This window comes from Sinocyclocheilus anshuiensis, unplaced genomic scaffold, assembly GCF_001515605.1.
Source record: "Sinocyclocheilus anshuiensis isolate Anshui unplaced genomic scaffold, SAMN03320099.WGS_v1.1 scaffold486, whole genome shotgun sequence".
Taxonomy (NCBI): Eukaryota; Metazoa; Chordata; class Actinopteri; order Cypriniformes; family Cyprinidae; genus Sinocyclocheilus; species Sinocyclocheilus anshuiensis.
The window spans coordinates 288,430-309,918 of record NW_015544142.1 but is presented as its reverse complement, the minus strand read 5'-3'; the positions used below and the strand labels follow the sequence as shown (position 1 = coordinate 309,918).

Here is a 21,489-nt window from a genome sequence, read left to right as displayed (position 1 = left end):
CAGATTGGCTCAAACTTTGTCACAAGAAAAAAAAAAAAAAAAAGTTTTGCCTTTTCATATTTTGTTAACATCATTGAATCATTTGCAGATCATCATTGTGGTTTTCATATTCTGTTTATCAGAAAAGCTTAGTTTCATCTCCGCACCTTTATTCGATGAGGATATAGTCAGACGCCCTGCAAACAGCAAAGCATTTAGAAGTCCAGAGCTGTACTCAAGCCCATTTCCTCCAAGTGTAGATACAATCACCAACTGGACTTTTCCATTCCCTCTCTCTCCCCATGTATATTTTGGAAATTAGCTCTTGGGTATTAGCAGATATTAAAACACAAACAGCAGTCTCCTCAATGGTGAACACCAGTACATTGACATCAATGGCTTCACTCTTGTGTTTTTGAATACTCTCTCAAAATACCCAAACCCTTCACTATTACTACTACCAACACACTCACCATTCTTTTCAATATCAAATAACAAGGCAAATAATCTGTGACATTCAAAAAAACATTTCTGTATGCAACGCTCCATTCGGCTAACAGGTTTCAGATAAACGAGTATGTTCTTGGAAGTGACAGGTCTATAGAAAAGCCCTGGAGTCTCCAAATTGAGAAATTTCCAGGTAGAGAAACACCGGCCACAGTGCAACAAATCCGAAAATCTGAACTCATGCCAAAAGGCCACTATACCTGCATCTGCAGAAGAACAGTCCCCTAGCTTTTTCGTGGATGAAAACAAACATGGAATCATTGCCCTTTCAGAGAACCTACCAACCGACAAAATAGTTATATACATACAGGTACACCAATATATACACAATAAAGCCAGCCCTGAATGCAACAATAAAGGTCTGTGAAAGATCGACATCCTCGTTTGCAACTTGTGTAAAGCTTCTGAGAGTTGCCCTTTTGATATCAATGGTGTCCTGAAGTTTAAGATGCCAGATGTTCAGAAGAGCCTAGCTAGTGGCCTCAAAAATTATTCTGATACTCAAGACCCACTTAAAAATGTCTGAATGCCATTAAATTAGATGCAATATGAGCTTTCCAAATTCACTTTTTCTGAGCCATTTGTCTATTTTGATTGCTACTTGCATTTACTTGACACTTCACTATCTAATGCTAGGAAATTAATACATTTTTAAATGTGGCTTAAGTGTCCCACTGTATAGGACAAGACAAAAACATCAAACATGGAAGTCCATGGAAAACCTAACTAAGTTAATCTCAGTGAAAACCTTCCAACTTGCTTAAAAAACAGGAATAGTCCATAAAGCATTCATAAAAAGTTATAAAAAGGAAACTGCAGACCAGCTGAGGGGCGTTCAACTCATCACCATCTACAGCGTAACGTTGCATAAAAACATCAACACCACGAAAACAATCAGGTATCATTCCATCTACCCATCTAAACATTGCTAAAGCCACCTAGTCCACTATTACATCCATTTCATGCACTTAAAAATCACCTAAAACAACTGGATCAGACATATGAATTTGAGGCAGTTGGGTAAAATACTTAGCATCTGAATGATGATGTGTATTGTGTTATACACATTACAGAAGATTGTCATTCTTTCACGATTAAAAAAAAAAAAGGAAGAAAAACCAAATTGCTGTAAATGCGTATTTGAACCAGGCTTCTCAATTCCATACATCAATACAGCATTGTATCTGAGCATGTAAACCATGCTTTTTCAAGCCTTTGTGCACATAGACTGCACATACAATGTGTTTTAATACTCTGCAATGCTTTAAAATCTTGAGGTTGCCTCCAAAGTTGGTTTGAGAGCTGTTTTGATGTCTCTCTTTGATGATTTGATGTTCTGGTGTACTATTGATGATTTAGGTTCACATTCATCAAGCAGCACTGGAGGGAATCTCTCTCAGCAGCTGTGCTCTTGCATTTCTCTGATATTGATTAGTTTCAGAGAAAAGATTCACTTCAACTCAAGGCATCGGCATCTCCGAATGCGGTTTCATCTTCAATAAGCTTCTTTTTCATCCATATCTCCATGCATTGTTGAGGGAAACATACAAAGGCTTGGGAGAGCATCCTCTTACAAAAAAGTACTGTGGCAGTACCATGGTATCATATGGTAATACCAAATTATATTTCAATGCTTTTGCATTCTCTTGTGTTCTCTCACAAATCTTTTGTGATGGAAATAATACAAGTTGGGAAGAAAAGCTGTATTTGAGTGCTTTTACGAGCAAACACAGTTTCTCAGGGGAATGCAGTAGTTTGGGAAGAAAACGCAATTGTTTCGTGAATGAATGCAAACTTTCTCGGGAGAACACAATACTTTTACAGAATACAAATGTTTCACAAGAGAACGCAAAGTTTCTCAGCGCAACGCAATAGTTTTGCGAGAAAACGCAAATGTTTTGTGAATGAGAGCAAAATTTCTCAGGGGAATGCACTACTTTTGCAAGAAAAAGCTTTTTTTTTTTCCAGAGGAACACAATACATTTACAAGAGAATGCAAAAGCATTGAAATATAATGTTTCCTCCCATCTCATCACCATATATATAAATATAATATCACACCATACTCAAACACCATGATATTCCATCCTGGCAATGTCAAAAAATGTGTCGCAATGTCGCAAATTACCTAAATTAGCCAAATATGGTGCAAATAATTCCAGGGTATTATCATGGTACTTTCTGGTACTGTTTTTGTAAGCGTTACAAAAAGGAGTGGGGAAAAACATTTCATCCTTTGACATTCTTTCTCTTTTGGACTCCAAAAAGAGTGATCCTGAGAAATGTGAGGGAGAGAGGGGGAGGGCGATCACCCTTCAGCGGAATGAAAGAAGCGGCAACTTGCGCGCACATACACACTCACGCACATTTAAGACTCGTTTAATCTATCGTTTCTCTCATATGATAAAAAACAAAAACATCTCAGTCCAATGAACAAAATGACAAGAAAAACAGTCCCAAAATGAAACCTAAAAACAATTCAGTCTCAGTGAGAAGAGAGTCATTTGGATGCAAGGTTAAAATGGATGGTATGAGAACAGAGGAGGTTCTCCAGTCCAACAGAGGAAACTGAGGGAGATGTGAGGGTCCGTACGGCATCTTTAGACAGGCGGGTTTTTATAAAATAGCTCGGCTATCGCCATGCAGACCCCATTTTGAGGCAGGTCAGGCTTGTGTGTGTGTGTGTGTGTGTGTGTTACTTGTGTTTGTGCTGAATGAAGTGCTCTGCTGTTTATGGCTATTCTTCTGTAAAGCGGCGATAATTGTGCCGAGTTGAAATTCAAGGTGTCAGTGACCATGGCGACCGGCAGAAGCAGCTTGAATTATTGAGGTTCTTGAGTCCAACCAATGAGCCAGGGGCACCTGTCTGGCGTCACCAGATATATATGTCCTGCAGTTTTTGGCTCAGGGACAGATGCTATGCAAGCATGCAAATCAGCTTTACATGCAGCCCTCCACCAATGTTCACAGAGAGCAAGAGGTTTACTCATTTAAAGGGATAGTTTACCCAAAAAATTAACATCATTTACTCAACTTCACGTTGTTCCAAACCTATATGACTTGCCTTTTGCACAACAAATGAAAAGATATTTTGAAGAATGAAAGTCAAAGTGGTCCAATGTTGATTTGGACCCAATTGACTTTCATTGTATGGACAAAAACAGTCGAAAGATCCTCGAAACATCTTCTAAAGATTGTCGACAGATCTTCGAAAGATCCTCGAAACATTTATTAAACATCTTTAAAACATTTATGAAACATCTGTGTTCCACAGAAGAAAGTCAGTCATACAGGTTTGGAATGACATGAGGATGAGTAAATAAATACAGAAAGTTCATTTTGTTGGGTGAGGAAAGTGAGGAAAAGGTCTGGTAATTCAACTTAATTCATCCTTAGTTATTGATCCTTAAGCAGTAAGTGTATTGATGTATATGCCAAATGCCAATAAATTGAAAGCATGTGTCCATTTTATGTAGTATTTGTCCGTTTATCTGTTTACATGAATCTAAAACTGGTAAATCATTTGCTTTCTTCTCCTTTTTAATGTATCACAGTTATCGATGTGTCTATGCATGTGTATTAGTGTTTGTGTGGTAGTGTATGCATGCGTGTGTGTGTGTGTGTCAGTGTAAACTTGTAGGTGTGCTAAATCTTTCCAAAGGTTTTTAACTACACATTCCAAACCTCCAACCATCCAACCCAAACCAATGCCTCCACAACCACATCTACTGAATGTCAACATAACAACAAAACTAAGACATGAAATGAAAAGAAAATCTTGAAAGGATAAAAAACTGAGGAGACCCTGCTTTTGTAATCCGACAGGGAGGCTGCAGTGACATGCTGGTGCCTTTGGGCGGGCTATCGAGCAGGCGAGAGAAGGGGTCGGACTGCCTTATAAGGGCGGGTTAAAGGTTGTGCCCTCATCACTGGGTGTGGCTGTATCGTCGCTAGGCTCTAGGCTGTCCTTGGGGCTCAGGGTGCTATCGGATGTGGATGTGGCCTCATCTGAAAGGGGCGGGGTTTCGGGGGAGCCGTCCTGCTGTCCATTAGGAGTAACTGTGTGCAGGGGTTCGGTGGGAGTGAGAGGGGGAGTGTTGGTGTTGGGTTGGCTGCTGATGGGTAGCGAGGCTGGCACCGGCATGGGCTCAGTAGGAGTGTGGGGAACGCTGGGTACCGATGGCAGGGTGCGAGGGGTGGAGTTGTGCAGCAGGGAATCGCCCAGGCCCAGGCTGGAGTCGCTGTGCACCAAGGATGAGGTCTTCTCCACCAGACGCCACTGCATGATGCTCATGTCCTTGCCGCCCGTTGAAATCAGGTGACTGTCGCTGTGCATGAAGCTCACGTTTGTCACGTGACTGCTGTGGGCACTGTACTTGTAGCTTGGGGCCTGCAATTAAATAATAATACTAGTGAAATTTCAGTTAACGAGATGATATAATACCCCCCAGGCTTCATGAATTTCAGCCAATTACAGCTCATATTGTCAAGAACATGTCCAGTCACATTTCATTAGTGCTGTCAAATGATTAATCGCGATTAATCACATACAAAATAAAAGTTTTTGTTTGCATAATATATGTGTGTGTATGTGTGTGTGTTGTGTATATTTATGATGTATATATAAATACACATACACACAGTATATATTTTGAAAATATTTACATGTATTTACACATCATATAATTTATATTATAAAGAAATATATTTAATATACAAACATAACATATTTTTCTGAAATATATACATGCATGTGTGTGTATTTATATATACATAATAAATATACACAGTACACACACATATATTATGCAAACAAAAACTTTTATTTTGGATGCGATTAATCGCGATTAATCGTTTGACAGAACTGCATTTCATTACCCCCTCCTCAAATATTATCAACGTTGCGCTAAAATCCATATTGTGTTGTGATGTACAATGGATTACCCCCCCCAAAAAAAAAGTAGGATAGTGACAATCCAATAGTTGTTGATTGGATGGAGGCAGATCTGAATGTGATCTTGCAGTCAATCTTAAGAAAGGGGCAGAGTTTAAGTTGAATAAATGATTGGAGAAGTCTGTAGTTTCATTGGAAGAATGACTTTAAGAATTACGAGGTCAAAAAACAACTGCATGAGTAAATTGTTCACAATAAAATCAATAACATTCATTTAGAAAACAGATAGGGTCAATTTTCGCTAAAGTTTTAAAGAAAATAAATCCTGTAACTTAAAAAGTAACTGAATCAAATTGCTGTTCAGTGTATTAAAACAAACTGAATCTTGAATCAAACTGATTTACTGTTTCAAACCCTTATGTCTGGCTTCAGACATTTAACCAACAACTAATACACATCACATTCTAAAATGTAAAAGTAAAGATACTCTTTAAAATACGACAGTAAAGTGATGTGACAGACCTTCGGTCTTGAGCAGGGGTACTGGAAAAGGTGCACTTTACAGAAGTCATCAGCCAGAGCGATCACCTTCCTGTTGTGAGATCGCACAAGGGCATTGATATCTGTCCCATCTGAACCTTCCGGCCAAACACCTGTTACACAGCAAACACAGAGACACATCAGTGTACAACAATGGGGTGTAACTAGCTAGAAGCCACACTACAAACTTAATTACGACATTCATCAGTAGCCTGTCAGTAGGCGCGTTTCCATTACCCTTCAAATTGCGCAAATTGCTGCTTGTGTAAAAGATACACGCATAAGCCTCCTTTGAATAAATATAGCCAAAATCCCACCAAAATCCATTGCCATGACTTATCGCGAGAGGCAAAAGGTTACGTTTAAATCTCATAACATTGGTTAATGGAAACGCCGTCATTTCGCAATACTTTTTTATCGACATTTATAAAATATCGCCAAAGTTTTGCGCAAATCTGTAATGGAAATGCGCCTAGTATCTCAGGTTGTAGCTTTTCCAGGAACAAGTAATGTTTCCCAATCTGATGTGTGGAGTCACAAAAAATGCATGTATATTTTGGTATCATTTAGGGAGTCAGTTCAGTAAATCAGAACATTATTTATCCTACGTATTTATTTATTTTTACACAAGGAAGATGTTTCAAGTCATCGCCCTTCTGTCCCTATCGTTTTTCTGCATTTAAACAATTATGTTTATCACTATGTTTTAACTTATAGTGTTTACTTAAGTGTATACATTTGAATTTACTTTAAATTTTCAAATTTTATTTAATGTGTCCAAATTTGACGTTGAGATCCTAAATAAATAAATTTATATTTTTTTGTGCTTGATAAATGCAATTTTATGTTGGTGGTAATTTAATATTCTGTTAAAGTCCATTTTAAACTGATAGCGAGAAGTAAGAAACTTAAAATCCTAACTAACTGTAACAAGGGAAGGTATTTTTGACCTCATCACTATAATATCCACAAGCACATACAGTGCACAGCATAAACGAGTACACCCCCTCTAAAACCTAACAAATTCAGCAATTACTCTTTTCTTAGGAGACATGTTAGGGTTCTTTGGAGATGTAATGTTCCAAAAAGCCTGCTTGATCAATTACCAAAGAAGAATGCCAAAATTATTCAGCAAAATAAGATTTTCTTATCAAAGTGATAACATTTTGTGTTGCAAAAATGAGTACACCCTCCTGAAAGTTACTAAATAAAACAAACCAAAAAAAGTGTATAGGTTTAAGGCTATTTTTGATCAACAGTTAATATGACGCTGACAGACACATGAGCGATTCGTCTGCCAGCATCAATAAAACAACAGGCCAGCGCTCCCACTATGTCTGAATTCCCTCTGGAAGCTCAGACGTGTCAGGCAGTCAAGAGTGCTGAAAGAGAGGCACGCTTTCATTCTGTCTGCTGAAATCACACTGACATCTTCAGCCATTTCAAAACCGGTGTTTCTTCACTCTCTTTATGACGTGTCATCAAAGGACAGACTATCACACACACTGAAAAAAACTGACCATGTGAAAATGATTTCGCTTCCATCAGTAATATCGTAATTGGGTTATGCTATAAAAGGAGAACCATTTGTGTCCATGTTTAATGAAGAGCACTAAATACAGAAATCTGTTTTTTTTTTTTTTAAGTGTTTTTAAGATAAAATGTATTCATTCTAAATTAATTATGAATGTATTTCATTAAAGCATTATATGATGATGATGTGATAGAGACTTCTTTAAAAAAACATTTAAACATTATTGAACTTTTCAAACAGTGGTGTTTTTTTATATGTCTGGATAGCCAGTCATAGTTCTATTCAAAATTCAACATTTTGTCATGACAAATTGCATTGATTTTTCCATTCACGATATTTCAATCACATTATATAATAAATACATAGAAATGTACTCTGTAAGGCACCCGTTTCAGAGAATGACTATTATTACTGTGATCGAGCACAGATGTTAATAACATTAAACTTTTCAACTGCTGAAAAGCTGCACAGAAAAATACTAAAAAATGCAAGAAAACGTAAAGAATCAGAAGAACAGTAGTGTGATTCAGAGTGTGTTGATGGAGTACAGTCGAGCGAAACGAGACCCAGGTCAGACATGGGCAAACGGTCACGCACGGTAAAGTTTTATTCTCCACTCTGCCCTGACCCCTCGAATCCAGCAGAAAAGGAAATAGTGAAAATAGACAATAATACAGCCATAAAACAATTACATGAATTGTAAAATAAATCTCAATTCATTATTTATGGCTTGATGACAAATACATTTAAAATGCATGTTGCAAATTCTTGTAACCTTTGAAAATGTAATCTTTGTATTGTTATATTTATAACTGTCTACACAAAAAAAATATATATATTTCATGATTTTCTTTTCTTTTTTTTAATGCTAGAACACAAACAGTCACGTGAATGTCAGATACTCACAGTGCATTTCCCATATCTGCTGTACTTGCGTCCCTTATCCGACACCGTGTAGAGGTAAATGAAGTTATCATGTGATCCCACTGCCAGCAGCGTGCCATCTGAGGAGAGACACAGAGACGTCTGGTTGTCTGCTCGGCACAGAAATGCAAGAAAAAAACCATATCTGCTGTACTTGCGTCCCTTATCCGACACCGTGTAGAGGTAAATGAAGTTATCATGTGATCCCACTGCCAGCAGCGTGCCATCTTGAGGAGAGACAGAGAGACATTTGGCTGTCTGCTCAACACAGAAATGCAAAAAAAAAAAAAACAGAGTGCAAACAAACAACACTCCTACTCACCGAGAGAGTAGCGCATTAATGACAGCTGCTCATTGCCGTCTGTGTGAATGGCCACCAGGTCTCGCATCTCTGCGTCCAGAGCATACCACCTGAGACGCAAACAAAACAATGTCTGCACTACAGCCGTCAAACCATTTTTACGTTAAATGTGTTAGTTATTCATGCCAGCTTGACTAGAGATGACATAGAGATCACTTACTTCCCTGAGTGAGTACCAATGGCAACAACCGAACCGCTAGGATGGAAATCTGCGCAGTGCCCGTGCTCCTAAAAACACACAAACACCATCAATACTGTCACGCACAAAGAGTACGAGACTCTATTAAAAAACAGAGTTCTTTCAAAAGAAAAAAAATTCAAAAAGTTGAATCAAAAATAAGTAACGAACCCACACACTATCAATACTTGCTAATTCTTAAACTTTATTAAACGCAACGTTTCGGTCCACTGACCTTCATCAGGCAAACATATTTCTGCTGAAATGAAAGGTGCTTTTAAACTTTTACAGACACTAAAAGTGACAATGCATTAAAATAATTCTAATTATATATAATTAGAATTAATAATTATTAAAATATTTCAGAATTTGAAGTGTTTTAAGAACTAAATGCATTTCAAATTTACACTTTTTATGACCAATGCATCTGCATGATGTTTCCAGTTTTTCTTGACGAGAGTTTACTTTTTTTTCTTTCAAATTTTTACCTTTTAATTTTTAGAACTTAAAAACGTAAAAAAAAAAAAAAACATTTATTTCCAGATTTCCATGATGTACAAATTTCCATGTCTTTTCCAGGTTTAATTATTTTTTTTGAATCATCACACTTCCCTCACATACAGTATCCAGGTTTTCCAAGACTGTGGGAACCTTGGTTCTTAAATTCAGTTGTTTACAAGAGAGAAGAAAAAAATAAAAAAAAAGCAAGAAAGAAAATAGTGGGTCCTGGCCACCTGGTTAAGAACCACTGCTCTAAATGCGTGGATGAGGTGACAAAAATTGAAAACATAACCTGATATACATACTTCAACTAAATACTGTATTACTGCATACAAATGTAAACAGCCTACAGTTAAGATGACGAGGGGTATTTAGTGGTTATTTGGGGTATCTTTCAATCTTTCAAGGTCCTTCTAACCATAGTCTTAGCTCAGAGACACACTGTCAAAAAACAGTAACCGCTCTTACATTAAGTCAGTATTTGCCAAACTGCGCAAGCTGACTTTTTACTAATGTCTTAATAAAAGGGTTTTTTCAGGAACCACTAAATGTCATGGCATGTGTCAAAGTTTATTATTGTTTATTCCGCTTTGTTTTCTGAGATGCCTCTGAAATGTTCAGTACGTATTACATCTGGATAAAGAGAACGTTTCCACAAACAAGTTTAATTTCTTTGGTATTTTCAGAAGAACAAAACACTGGGCCATAATTTAACCAGCCTAAACTTTGTTTGCAGAATACGATAGAAAATGCTGATATTGCATCATTTATGCCAGTAACCAGTGAAATTAAGTCTAAAGTATAGAACATAACTGCAGCACTGGATGGATTTGACTGTTACAAAAATTAACCCCCAAAAGGTTATGCCTTTTAAGGCCATCTCTAACATAACCCTTGAGGCTGATTACCTAGAGAAAAGGCAGCATATTGTGTCTATTATTATTATTAGAGCCCGACCGATATGGTTTTTTTGGGTGGCCGATGCCGATACCAATATAAGGGAGTAAAAAAAGGCCGATATCGATATATCGCCCGATATTCTTTGTGTATAATATAGTACAGTACCAGTCAAAAGTTTGGAATAAGACAACGCTTGAATGCTGCTGCCTGAACAAGAGACCTCCTTACTGAAGTGAAAGTGTTGGCCGCGAATGCGGCGGCGGATCTCCACCAAATTCGGGGGATCCCTTCAGCTCGCGGAGCCCTCTCGAACTCCATCCTCCGCGCAACAGTAGCCCCCCGGGATCGCCAGATCGGTTGGCGAATTTAACCGCCCATAACTCCCGGACTATCGAAAGGCGGTGGTTTCATTCGAAAGGGGGCCTTGAGACGTACGCTCGATTAGGCGTTCGAGAGGGTTCCTCGAGCTGAAGCTGATCCCCCAAATTTGGTGCGGATCCGCCGTGCCGTTACGGAGATATGGTCGTTCAAAGTTTCAATGGTATTCCATACACTTAAAGGGATAGTTCACCCAAAAATGAAAATTTGATGTTTATCTGCTTACCCCTTACGAACTGTCCTAAGCGCGTTCTCAACAGCAGGTGCGTGACGCGTCTGAAGCGCTCAGGAAGCGCTTCAGGACAGTCCGAACAGTTCGGACATTGCGTGAATCAGAGGTAAAAAACGATATAAATACTGTTCAGTTTCTTGCACAGACCGATCGTTTTGTGTCTTTACACATCAATGTATCGTCACGAGCCGCAGGGTTTAATTTGGTTTAGTTTGTGTATGTTTTTGTGACTCTCAAAGCCGTGATTCCCATCCACTTACATTATATGACTGAAAGACTGCAACGGTTTGTGTTAAAAATCTTCGTTTGTGTTCTACTGAAGAAACAAAGTCACCTACACCTACTGGGGGTAAAGCAGATAAACATCAAATTTTCATTTTTGGGTGAACTATGCATTTAAGCTTTAAAGCGTTTCATCCAGGTCACCAGTAGCAAACAATGGAGCGTGCTCTGCTGGACAAACTACGTAATTACACCATTAACAAGCTTTTTATCTGCGTTTTATGTTCTGCAACAAAATGTTCATATCGGTGGCATATCGGCAGCATATTCGCCGATACCGATATATCTGCGACAGGCTCATATCGGCCGATAAAATCGGCAAAACGATATATCGGTCGGGCTCTAATTATTATTATTATTAACATGTGTAATATTTAACAGGCCACTGACCGTCAGAGCATGTGTATGCAAATGTGTGTTTGTGGGAGTGTCTTACGTCCAGCAGTCTGGTCCATTCCAGTGTGTGGTACACTGAGTTCCACAGACACACCTGTCTGTCCTGAGCACAGGTGAGAAACAGGTCCTTGAACGGGTGGGCGGCCAGACCCCACAGCTCATCCGTGTGTCCCTAAAAATAGCAACTCCCATGAAACTAACTCCACAACTACGACTGCAGGTACAAGCACATGTTTGATATCCACTGGCTCTTTGTATGTATTTGAGATATTAAGATTACTGGCTTTGGTTTTGTAAGCATGTGTACAGTGAGTGTGGAACTGCTTATTGATCTTCACTATACTCTTAAAAATAAAGGTTCTTTATTGGCATTGGTGGTTGCATGAAGAACCTTTAACACCCATGGAATCTTTCCATTCCACAGAAGATTCTGTATAATGGAGAAAAAAGGTTCTTCAGATCATTAAAATAACTTTCACACTAAGAAAAAAAAGGGTTATTTTAGGAACTGTTCACTGAAAGGTTCTTTGGGGAACTAGAAATGGTTCTTCCATGGCATCACTGCAAAAATCCCCTTTTGAAACCTTTATTTGTAAGAGTATAAGGCTGCACATGAAATACATACAGTGTGACTTAAAGTTCTGGTTTACCTGCACTTCCACCTGGAATCCATCGTTGAAAGTGCCTCTCAGAATGAAGTTGCGTGATGTGCCCACCAAAAACTGCTCCCCCTTGCCCTCGGCTACTGCACGAATAGTGCCATATTGATCTGGGACCTGAAGAAAAGCAAACAGACATTATAGATATGTTAATTTCTTATGTTGTTACAGGAGCTTGTTATGTTTCTCATATTATATCCTATGATTTACTGGTAACACTGTATTTTAAGGTGATATAGTTACACGTTACATTTACTAGTGTTACAGTAAATTATGCATAATTACAAGTAACTAACCCTAAACCAAACCCTAAAGTAAGCATATGCAGTTATTTAATATTATACTCTCGTTCTTATTTGTGTAATTGGCTAAAAGATGAGATGTCTCATTTTGGTGTCTGCATCAAATTAAATTTATAATAGCGATTTTATACACACAGAAAGCATATTAAATACAAATAAAGTGACTACTTTAATGTTTCAAATAACTTGTGAAAATAATATGGGTGAAATAATGTTCCATCGTCATTCAGTGCAGTAGATATTTTTATGCAAAATTGAAACAACATACTTATTCTGACCTGTACTTCTAAATATATATAAAAGAAAAGGTCATCATACTAAATTTTATTATATTTTAAATGATTAAAAACTTGCTGACAAATGGGTAAAACCTAGCGGTTTAAAGGATAGTGGCAAATATTGGTAAAGATTTCAAATTAAAATGAGGAAGTTTTTGTGAGGCTGCACTTTGTTCGTTAAAATATTATTTTAATGCCATCTAATGATTCTTGTTCTATATATGACTGACAAGATTTTTTGGTATATAAACTATTGTTACACTGAATTACATTTTAGTGGGTGTCTGGTAAAAATCATGTTTGATAGTCAATCATTTTTATTCAGAAAAAAATAAAAATAAACAGCACACATTCTAATGTATGTAAAAGAAAAATAAAGTACAGCTGTATTAAACTTTTATTATTTGACCCAATTACACTGTAACATTGTCTCCAAAGTGTAACTTATTTATATTTATCAGTATCATCTATACTACTGTTCAAAATTTTGGGGTCACTAAGAATATTTATTTGTTTATTTTTTTAGTATTTTTTTTCACAAAAAATACACACTATTTCTGTTTTTACTGTATTTTTGATCAGTTTGCATAAGACTTCTTTCAAAAACATTAAAAAAGAAGGTGTAATTATTCCAAACGTTTGAATGGTACGGTATATCAGCTATGTATCTCTTTAAAAACATGCACGTGTGAGTGTGAGCTTTAGCACAACTTGGTCTCTCACCTCGATGTCTCTCTCTGGATTCAGGTCATGGTCCCACAGAATGATCTTGTGGTCTTTGCCGCCCCCTGTGAGCAGAGTGCCGTTCCTCATCTGACACAGTGTAAAGACGCTGCCATCGTGAGCCTTGATCTGACGCGTGATCTGAAACGCTCCTGTGAGGATGGGGCGGGTTAGTAAGACAGATGGAGACCCACTCACACACAATTTCTGGGAATAGAACACTACAAATATCTCTCCTGGCTAATGTGGTTTAAGTGCCAGACTGTTTTGCTATTGGGGATGTGATAGGGCTTTTAGAAAAAGAAGCTCATAGATATGCTTGCCAGTGAGGCCAGGGGTGCATGTGTGTGTGATGATGTTGCATTCTGGGAATTCCAGTAGATTATCACTTCTCCCTGTAATAATACTGATGGCTCGGCTGTCTGCACAAAGAGCCAAGCCAAGGGAAATATAGACCCCTGGAGTGCTAAACCGGCCCCGTCAATACACACATAACTCTACACACACGCTCACTTATCTGAAACAGAGTGTGATTCTGAACAGTCTGACATTACACACTGTATCACACCTGCACTACCACACTTCTACAGTTACATGGTATCTGCAAGCATACAGACGCAGAGACAGGAAATCAGCTAGACGAGGCCAGTTCAGGACATGACATATGCCAAATGACTTAAGAGGAAAAGAAGAAATGAATCTCAGTGGCCGGTGCAACACATGTAAGGCTTCATAACAGGAGGATGTCACGAAGCTCAAGCAGAAACTCATTTTCATAAAGTGTGTGCTTGTCAGTTTGTTGGTTTTGCACGGTCACTCCATTTTTCAACTCATTTAGCATAATACTAATCCACAAAACATACAAGAACAGATGCTTCTGTCTATGCAAGTTGCATTTTAAATGCCATTGCTTTGAACAAGTCAAAATGTAATTTATTACACAATACGTTTTCTCTTGTATACTGCGGTGGAGCAACAGTTGGAGGAGAATTAGGTAAAGTAAGTTGACAACAACTGGGATCGGGATGATTTTTTTTATGTTTTTGCAAGAAACCTCTTATGCTCATCAAATTTATTTGATCAGAAATACAGTAAAAACAGTGCTATTGTGAAATATCATTACAATTTAAAATAACTGTATTCTATTTAAATATATTTTAAAATGTAATTTATTTCTGTGATGCAAAGCTGAATTACTCCTGTCTTCAATGTCACATGAACTGAAGAAATCATTCTCATATGCTGATTTGCTGCTCAAGAAACATGTCTGATTATTATCAAGGTGCAAAAAAGATTTTGGTGGAAACTGTGATACTTTCTTTCAGGATTCTTTGATGAATAAGAAGTTTATTTGAAATAGAAATCTTTTGTAACATTATAAATGTCTTTACTTACTGTCACTTTTGATTGATTTGATGCATAATATTTATTAATAAATATTAATTTAATTGAATATAAAAAAAATCTTACTGACCCCAAACTTTTGAACGGTAGTGTAATAATACTGAAGACTGTGACTGTGTGTGGGCCAAGCTTCTGATCAGGTGTCATTGATATGTAAATATAGGCGGTCATGTGCTCATGTATTCAGTTGGTTATGTAGAAGTTTGAGATGAGCTACAGGCAGCTGAATTTCCATAAGTGCACTTCTTTGGACTCAGGAAAGAGTTTGAGTTTTGAAAATTGCAGAATGTTTTAAAAGGTTAATGGCATATTTTATTTCAAAATACCAAGTAAAACTATTTAAAGTGCTCAACTGGGTTCTATGACTAGTAGCAGTAGTAGTAGTTTCTGTCCTTTAGGGGGCGCTATGTCACTGGACTGTAATGTACAGATTGAGGGGGTAAATAAAGGAGAGATAAATGAGCAGGAGCTGGCAGCGTTTCAGCCTGTGGTGCAGCCATTCCAGTTCCACAGCATGCCAGTGAAAACCATTACAACTCCAGGATCAGCACAGAGAAAACAATCTGTCAACCTGTGCACACAGACACTAGCATATGCGTGCATGCAAACACAGTTTCAGTCACATGTCACGAGCTGTTGACTTCCAATGAAAGTCTTCTTAAAAGGTACTCTCTGCCACGGGTTTCTAGAAGTTTCTCTTTCTGTCACTGTTTTCCTGAAATGATTGTTGGCCTCATTAACATAATTCTCAACTGACGGACATTATAGAATTGAAGAAACAAAATATAACATTAAGGTACCTTAATGTGCCAGGGTACTAACATTTTTTGTTTTCAACACTGATAATAATAAGAAATGCTTCTTGAGCAGTTAGAATGTTAGAATGTTTCGTAGCATATTAAAATGATCTCTGAAGGATCATGTGACACTAAAGACTGGAGAAATGATGCTGAAAAATCAGCTTTGACTCACAGGAATAAATTTTTTTTTTTTTTTTATATATATACAGGTGCATCTCAATAAATTAGAATGTCATGGAAAAGTTCATTTATTTCAGTAATTCAACTCAAATTGTGAAACTCGTGTATTAAATAAATTCAATGCACACAGACTGAAGTAGTTTAAGTCTTTGGTTCTTTTAATTGTGATGATTTTGGCTCACATTTAACAAAAACCGTCTGTGTGCATTGAATTTATTTAATACACGAGTTTCACAATTTGAGTTGAATTACTGAAATAAATGAACTTTTCCACGACATTCTAATTTATTGAGATGCACCTGTATATATTCAAACAGAACAGTTAACTGTAATACAATATTTCACAATATTACAGTTTTTACTGTATTTCCGATAAAATAAAAGCAGCCTTAGTAAGCATAAGAGAGTTGCTGCAAAGAAATTATGGCAAATTATTTCTTTCAACTCTATTTTACATAAACTGATGGGGCACACATGGGCCATAGTAAGTCAAATGTCTGGGTCAGTGAGGTTTTATTCGTTGCATTTACCATAGTGTAATAAATTCCTCTTTTTAACTGAGTGTGTTTTACTACTGAAGTGAAAAACTATGGAATGGCACTCATAAACTGAGCTTTTCATGTAATTTTCACATGAGAAATAAACAAAGATTTCCTACAGCAGTGTTGTCAGAGAGGTGAATCCTACAGCCTGTCCTGACCTGTGCAGTAACTTGCCTGTTACTGTTAATATGGCATGTGTCTTTTGGTAGAACAGAATGTGGTTTTGCATTGACCCTACGTGCATCTGGCCTCATTCTACTTCCTTTATTTTCTTTTATGGTGAGCAGGAACTTCTCTTGTCTGTTTGTTTTCAGAGCGTGCAGCAGAGCAGAGGATCAGACTGCGTTTGGAGGAGGATACCATCCCTTGCCTCCACAGCACTTTTTTTAAAGGAAATGCAGGTGATGGAAAAAAATGAGGAGAATGTTAATGTATGTGCTTAAGGTATGTGTTTTAGTATGCCGGCGGAGCTAATAATGGGCCCATATGTGTGTGTGTGTGTGTGTGTGTGTGTGAGAGACGAGTGTCTACCTTTCGGCCCTTTCCCTGGTGCTGGTTCAGCGGTGCTGCGGGTCCATATCAGCATGATTCCTCCTGAGTCTCCAGTCAGGATGTCTCCATTATTGAGGAAGGCTGAACACTGAACAAATTTGGGCTTCTCATATTTCTGTCATAGACACAAAAACAAAAGTAATACACATAAGGTCAGGTTTTATAAACTCTATGTACTATGTACTAGTCTGTGCTTTGTATATCAAGCTGACTGCAGCATTAGTCTTTAAATGTTTATTGGGCTGGGATATGTTGCTAAAATAAAATTGATCTTGATATTTTTCTTCCTTTTCACTCCATTTCATACATAGCTCAATATTTACTGTATTTTCTCTGACTGAAATAGTGATTTTTTTCCCCCAAACAGTAAAAATCTAGTTATAATAATCATGTTATGTTTTTAACAATGTTATTCACTAAATGATAACAAATATATGAAACAATATAACAAAGTACATCGTAAAAAGCAGCAATATTTACCTACAGTACAACTATTTTTACTAAAACTTTTCAATATTTAAAAAAAAATGCATCATGGATACCTCCATGGACATCATGCTAAATAATCACTGATTCAGAGTTCTGAATCGATTTGTTTATTTCAAACTTTTATGCTGTTTTTGAAATTATTTAAAGATTAAAATCATCTGTAACACTCTTATACTCATGAGTTGCAAGACCAAGAGGGATCTTGAAACTAGTGTAATGACTCAGTCTCTGGGAAACTCAACTGTTAAATAAAAAGCACAAAAAAAGGAATAGTACATCCAAAAAGTCAAAATCACAATAATCCATAAGAAATTCATCAAGACAATTTTAACTTCAAACTGTCGTCTAAAATACAAGTCTTCTATCCAGTGAAAAAGTCATAATGTGAGAGGACAACAAGGGATGGATTTTTCACTGGAGCAAGCGTTATTATGGATTATGGATTCATATTTTGGCCAGAATTGTAAAGTTAAAATGCTTTAATGATGGGTTTGTTTCTTAAAAACAGGCATTTTTTTCATGAGCTGTTAATTGATGGACCAGAATCAGATTACTTATTGTGATGTTTTTATCAGCTGTTTGGACTCTCATTCTGACGGCACCCATTCACTCCACTGGTAAGCAAGTGATGGAATGCTGCATTTCTTCAACATTTTGGGTGAACTACTCCTTTAAAATCCCCATGAGAAATATAAGCGTGTGTGTCCTTACGCCAAAGATGCCTTGTTTGCGGGCGAGTGAGGAACCGCTCCAGGTCCAGAAGAAGATATGGGATTTCCCACAAGTAACAATGGTGTTGGCGTCAGTCGGGTGAAACTCCACTGCTAAGACCACTTCATTGGTTGTCTAATAAAACAGCACATTGGAAAAATCATTACATGAAGAACAAAGAGATGAGAGGAGGTAAAAGAGGAATGTGCAGGGAAACAGGGCAAAAAGGTACAAATGGAACAGACGTGGCAAAACATAAAAAGACGAGAAGGAAGACAACAATCTGAAACAAGATGAAAAGGACTGAGAAGAATGGAGGAGGAGGAAATAAGATAAGGGCTAAGAAATCTAAAAGAAAGGAACAAAGGAAGGGAGTGGTGATATGTGAGACAAGAGAACAAAATGAATAAAAGAAGTGTGACCCTAACCTTAATCTCAGCGATTTTTGATTTCTTCTGCCAGTCCCACACAGTGAGCATGTGCTCATTAGAGTCATCAATCACACTGATATGAATGCCTGAGTCCTACACACACACACACACACGCACACACAGATTGAGCATTACAATTCCATACTGTAACATTTTAGATTAAATTACTGTTTACAAACAAACACTCAATCACAAAGCTTCCGGTTTCTTCAGTCACCTCAGAAAAGAGCTGTTTATATTAGGACTTTATTCAAACGTAGTCACTGAGAATGACCAAAAAGTGCAGTGTTTGATGTTGAAACAACCAGGTTCATAAAAACTTGGTTTTCCACCATTCGTAAGGTGATGAACTCTTGTATTATCCATTGATCACCAGAAAAACTGTCACAAAGGCGAAAAAAAAAAAAAAAGAAATCCTAACTTCCTCTGAGCCAATTATTAATAAATATTACAAATATTACAAACATGATTAATTATCAGTTGCTTTTCACATATATGATATTATTTGTGACCCTGGACCACAAAACCAGTCTTAAGTCGCTGGGGTATATTTGTAGCAATAGCCAAAAATACATTGTATGGGTCAAAATTATTGATTTTTCTTTTATGCCAAAAATCATTAGGACGTTAACACATTTACAACTCACAACTCACACGTCTTCTACAATTACCCCATCAACTTCAGTCAGAAATCTTGGTGTAACTTTTGATAACCAGCTGACCTTCAAAGACCACATTGCAAAGACCGCTCGATCTTGCAGGTTTGCATTGCACAACATCAGAAAGATCAGGCCCTTTCTAACGGAGCATGCTGCACAACTTCTTGTCCAGGCCCTTGTCATCTCTAGGCTGGACTACTGCAATGCTCTTCTGGCTGGACTTCCATCAAGCACAATCAAACCTCTACAAATGATTCAGAATGCAGCGGTACGACTGGTCTTCAACGAGCCCAAAAGAGCCCATGTTACACCTCTCTTTATCTCCTTGCACTGGCTACCGGTTGCGGCTCGAATCAAGTTCAAGACATTGATGCTTGCATATAGAACAGCCACAGACTCAGCACCCGCCTACTTCCACTCACTACTACGAATCTACATCCCCTTCAGAAGTCTGAGATCCGCTAGTGAGCGACGCCTCGTGGTACCATCACAGAGAGGCTCAAAATCACTTTCCAGAACATTCTCGTTCACCACTCCTGGCTGGTGGAACGATCTTCCCACCCCTATCCGGAATGCTGAATCCCTGACAATTTTCAAGCGACAGCTGAAAACCCATCTCTTTCGAAGCTACTTGACTTCATCATAAAAAAAAACTGTTTGCCTCTTAAGAAGAATCGCTTTATGTATCCCCCAATTGTAAGTCGCTTTGGATAAAAGCGTCTGCTAAATGACTAAATGTAAATGTAAATGTAAATGTTAAGTAAAGATCATGTTCCATGAAGATATTTTGTAAATTTCCTTCTGTAAATTTATCAAAACTTAATTTTTGATTAGTAATATGCATTGCTAAGGACTTAATTTGGACAACTTTAAAGGTGATTTTCTCAATATTTAGATTTTTTTTCACCCTCAGATTCCAGATTTTCAAATATTTTTCAAGTTGTATCTCGGCCAAATATTGTCCTATCATAACAAACCATACATCAATGGAAAGCTTATTTATTCAGCGTTCAGATGATGTATAAATCTCAATTTCGAAAAATTGACCCTTATGACTGGTTTTGTGGTCCAGGGTCACATTTTATGGCAAATTCTGATTTCAAGATTAGAATTATTGACAAAAGAAAATGCAAACATGACCCAGATCCAGGAAGAGCACAGTGCAAGACTGTGAAAAATATTAGAATAATTGAAAACAACAACAAAAAATACCAGGTTTATCAATTATCAAAACAGATGTTAGGCAATGCTAATTAAACGCGCAATGAAATGAAATCAGATTAGATGGCTGACGTTAGACTCACGGCTTTAGAGAAAGCGAGGGATCCAACTCCTCTCTCAAAGGTGCCGAGGCCGATGATCTGCAGCGTGGACAGACTGACGGAGTCCCAAACTCTCACGTGAGGCTGAAGCGGCTGCAGGATCAAACACAGATCAGAATACAGAATGCAGAGACGTAATCACAGCAGGGATTCACGAGTCAAACATCCAAAAGAGCTTATTCTGATAACCTGGAAAAGAACTAAGTTACTAAAGAACTTAGTAACACAGAAAAATAAAACTTCTGTAAAGTGTTTTTACAGTGTTTAAAGGTTTATGTTCTTTAGGGATCCTCTGAATACTTGCCAGCTAAATGTGTTTGTTTTTGCACGTTCAAGACATACTGTTTGTCTTGAATGTTTGTTGGCTAAAGCCAGTTATTCTAAACCTGTTCTCCTGTTTTGCATAACTAAAGCCAAATATTTTATTTATTTTATGAAAATGAAGTGCAGTAGTTGAACAGGGCCATGGAAAGAAAAAAATGTGCAATGAGTTAATGTTATGAAAAAAAAATTATACTGACAGGACAAAATAAAGTAAGAGAAATACTACACAATACAACTACAATTGTATTACTACAACTACACTATGTTTTAAAGAAATTGAGGTTGGTATGGTTTTTTTATGTTTTTGAAAGAACTCTCTCATGCTCATCAAGGCTGCGTTTATTTGATCAAATATACAGTAAAACAGTATCATTGTGAAATATTATATATCTATTCAATATATTTTTATGTATTTTTTATGAAAACCATGATGCAGTTTTTTTTTTTTCAGGATACTTTGATAACTAGAAGGTTCAAAAGAACAGCATTTATTTGAAATATATATAT

The 21,489-nt window shown here is 37.3% G+C and overlaps 1 protein-coding gene across 1 annotated transcript in view; it reads right to left on the bottom strand.

Moving 5' to 3' along the window:
• Positions 1-3,796: 3,796 nt before the first annotated feature.
• LOC107695036 (echinoderm microtubule-associated protein-like 4) overlaps positions 3,797-21,489 on the bottom strand; it is a 58,550-nt gene continuing 40,857 nt past the window's right edge. Inside the window, exons 11-22 of the mRNA XM_016494816.1 lie at positions 20,641-20,751; positions 18,675-18,770; positions 18,247-18,381; positions 17,026-17,161; positions 13,569-13,720; positions 12,257-12,382; positions 11,647-11,778; positions 8,900-8,967; positions 8,701-8,789; positions 8,357-8,605; positions 5,903-6,033; positions 3,797-4,876 (exon numbers count right to left, since the gene is read on the bottom strand). Of these exons, the coding sequence (XP_016350302.1) occupies positions 4,382-4,876; positions 5,903-6,033; positions 8,357-8,605; positions 8,701-8,789; positions 8,900-8,967; positions 11,647-11,778; positions 12,257-12,382; positions 13,569-13,720; positions 17,026-17,161; positions 18,247-18,381; positions 18,675-18,770; positions 20,641-20,751 (1,920 nt within the window). The 3' untranslated portion in view covers positions 3,797-4,381. The remainder of the gene's footprint in view (positions 4,877-5,902; positions 6,034-8,356; positions 8,606-8,700; positions 8,790-8,899; positions 8,968-11,646; positions 11,779-12,256; positions 12,383-13,568; positions 13,721-17,025; positions 17,162-18,246; positions 18,382-18,674; positions 18,771-20,640; positions 20,752-21,489) is intronic.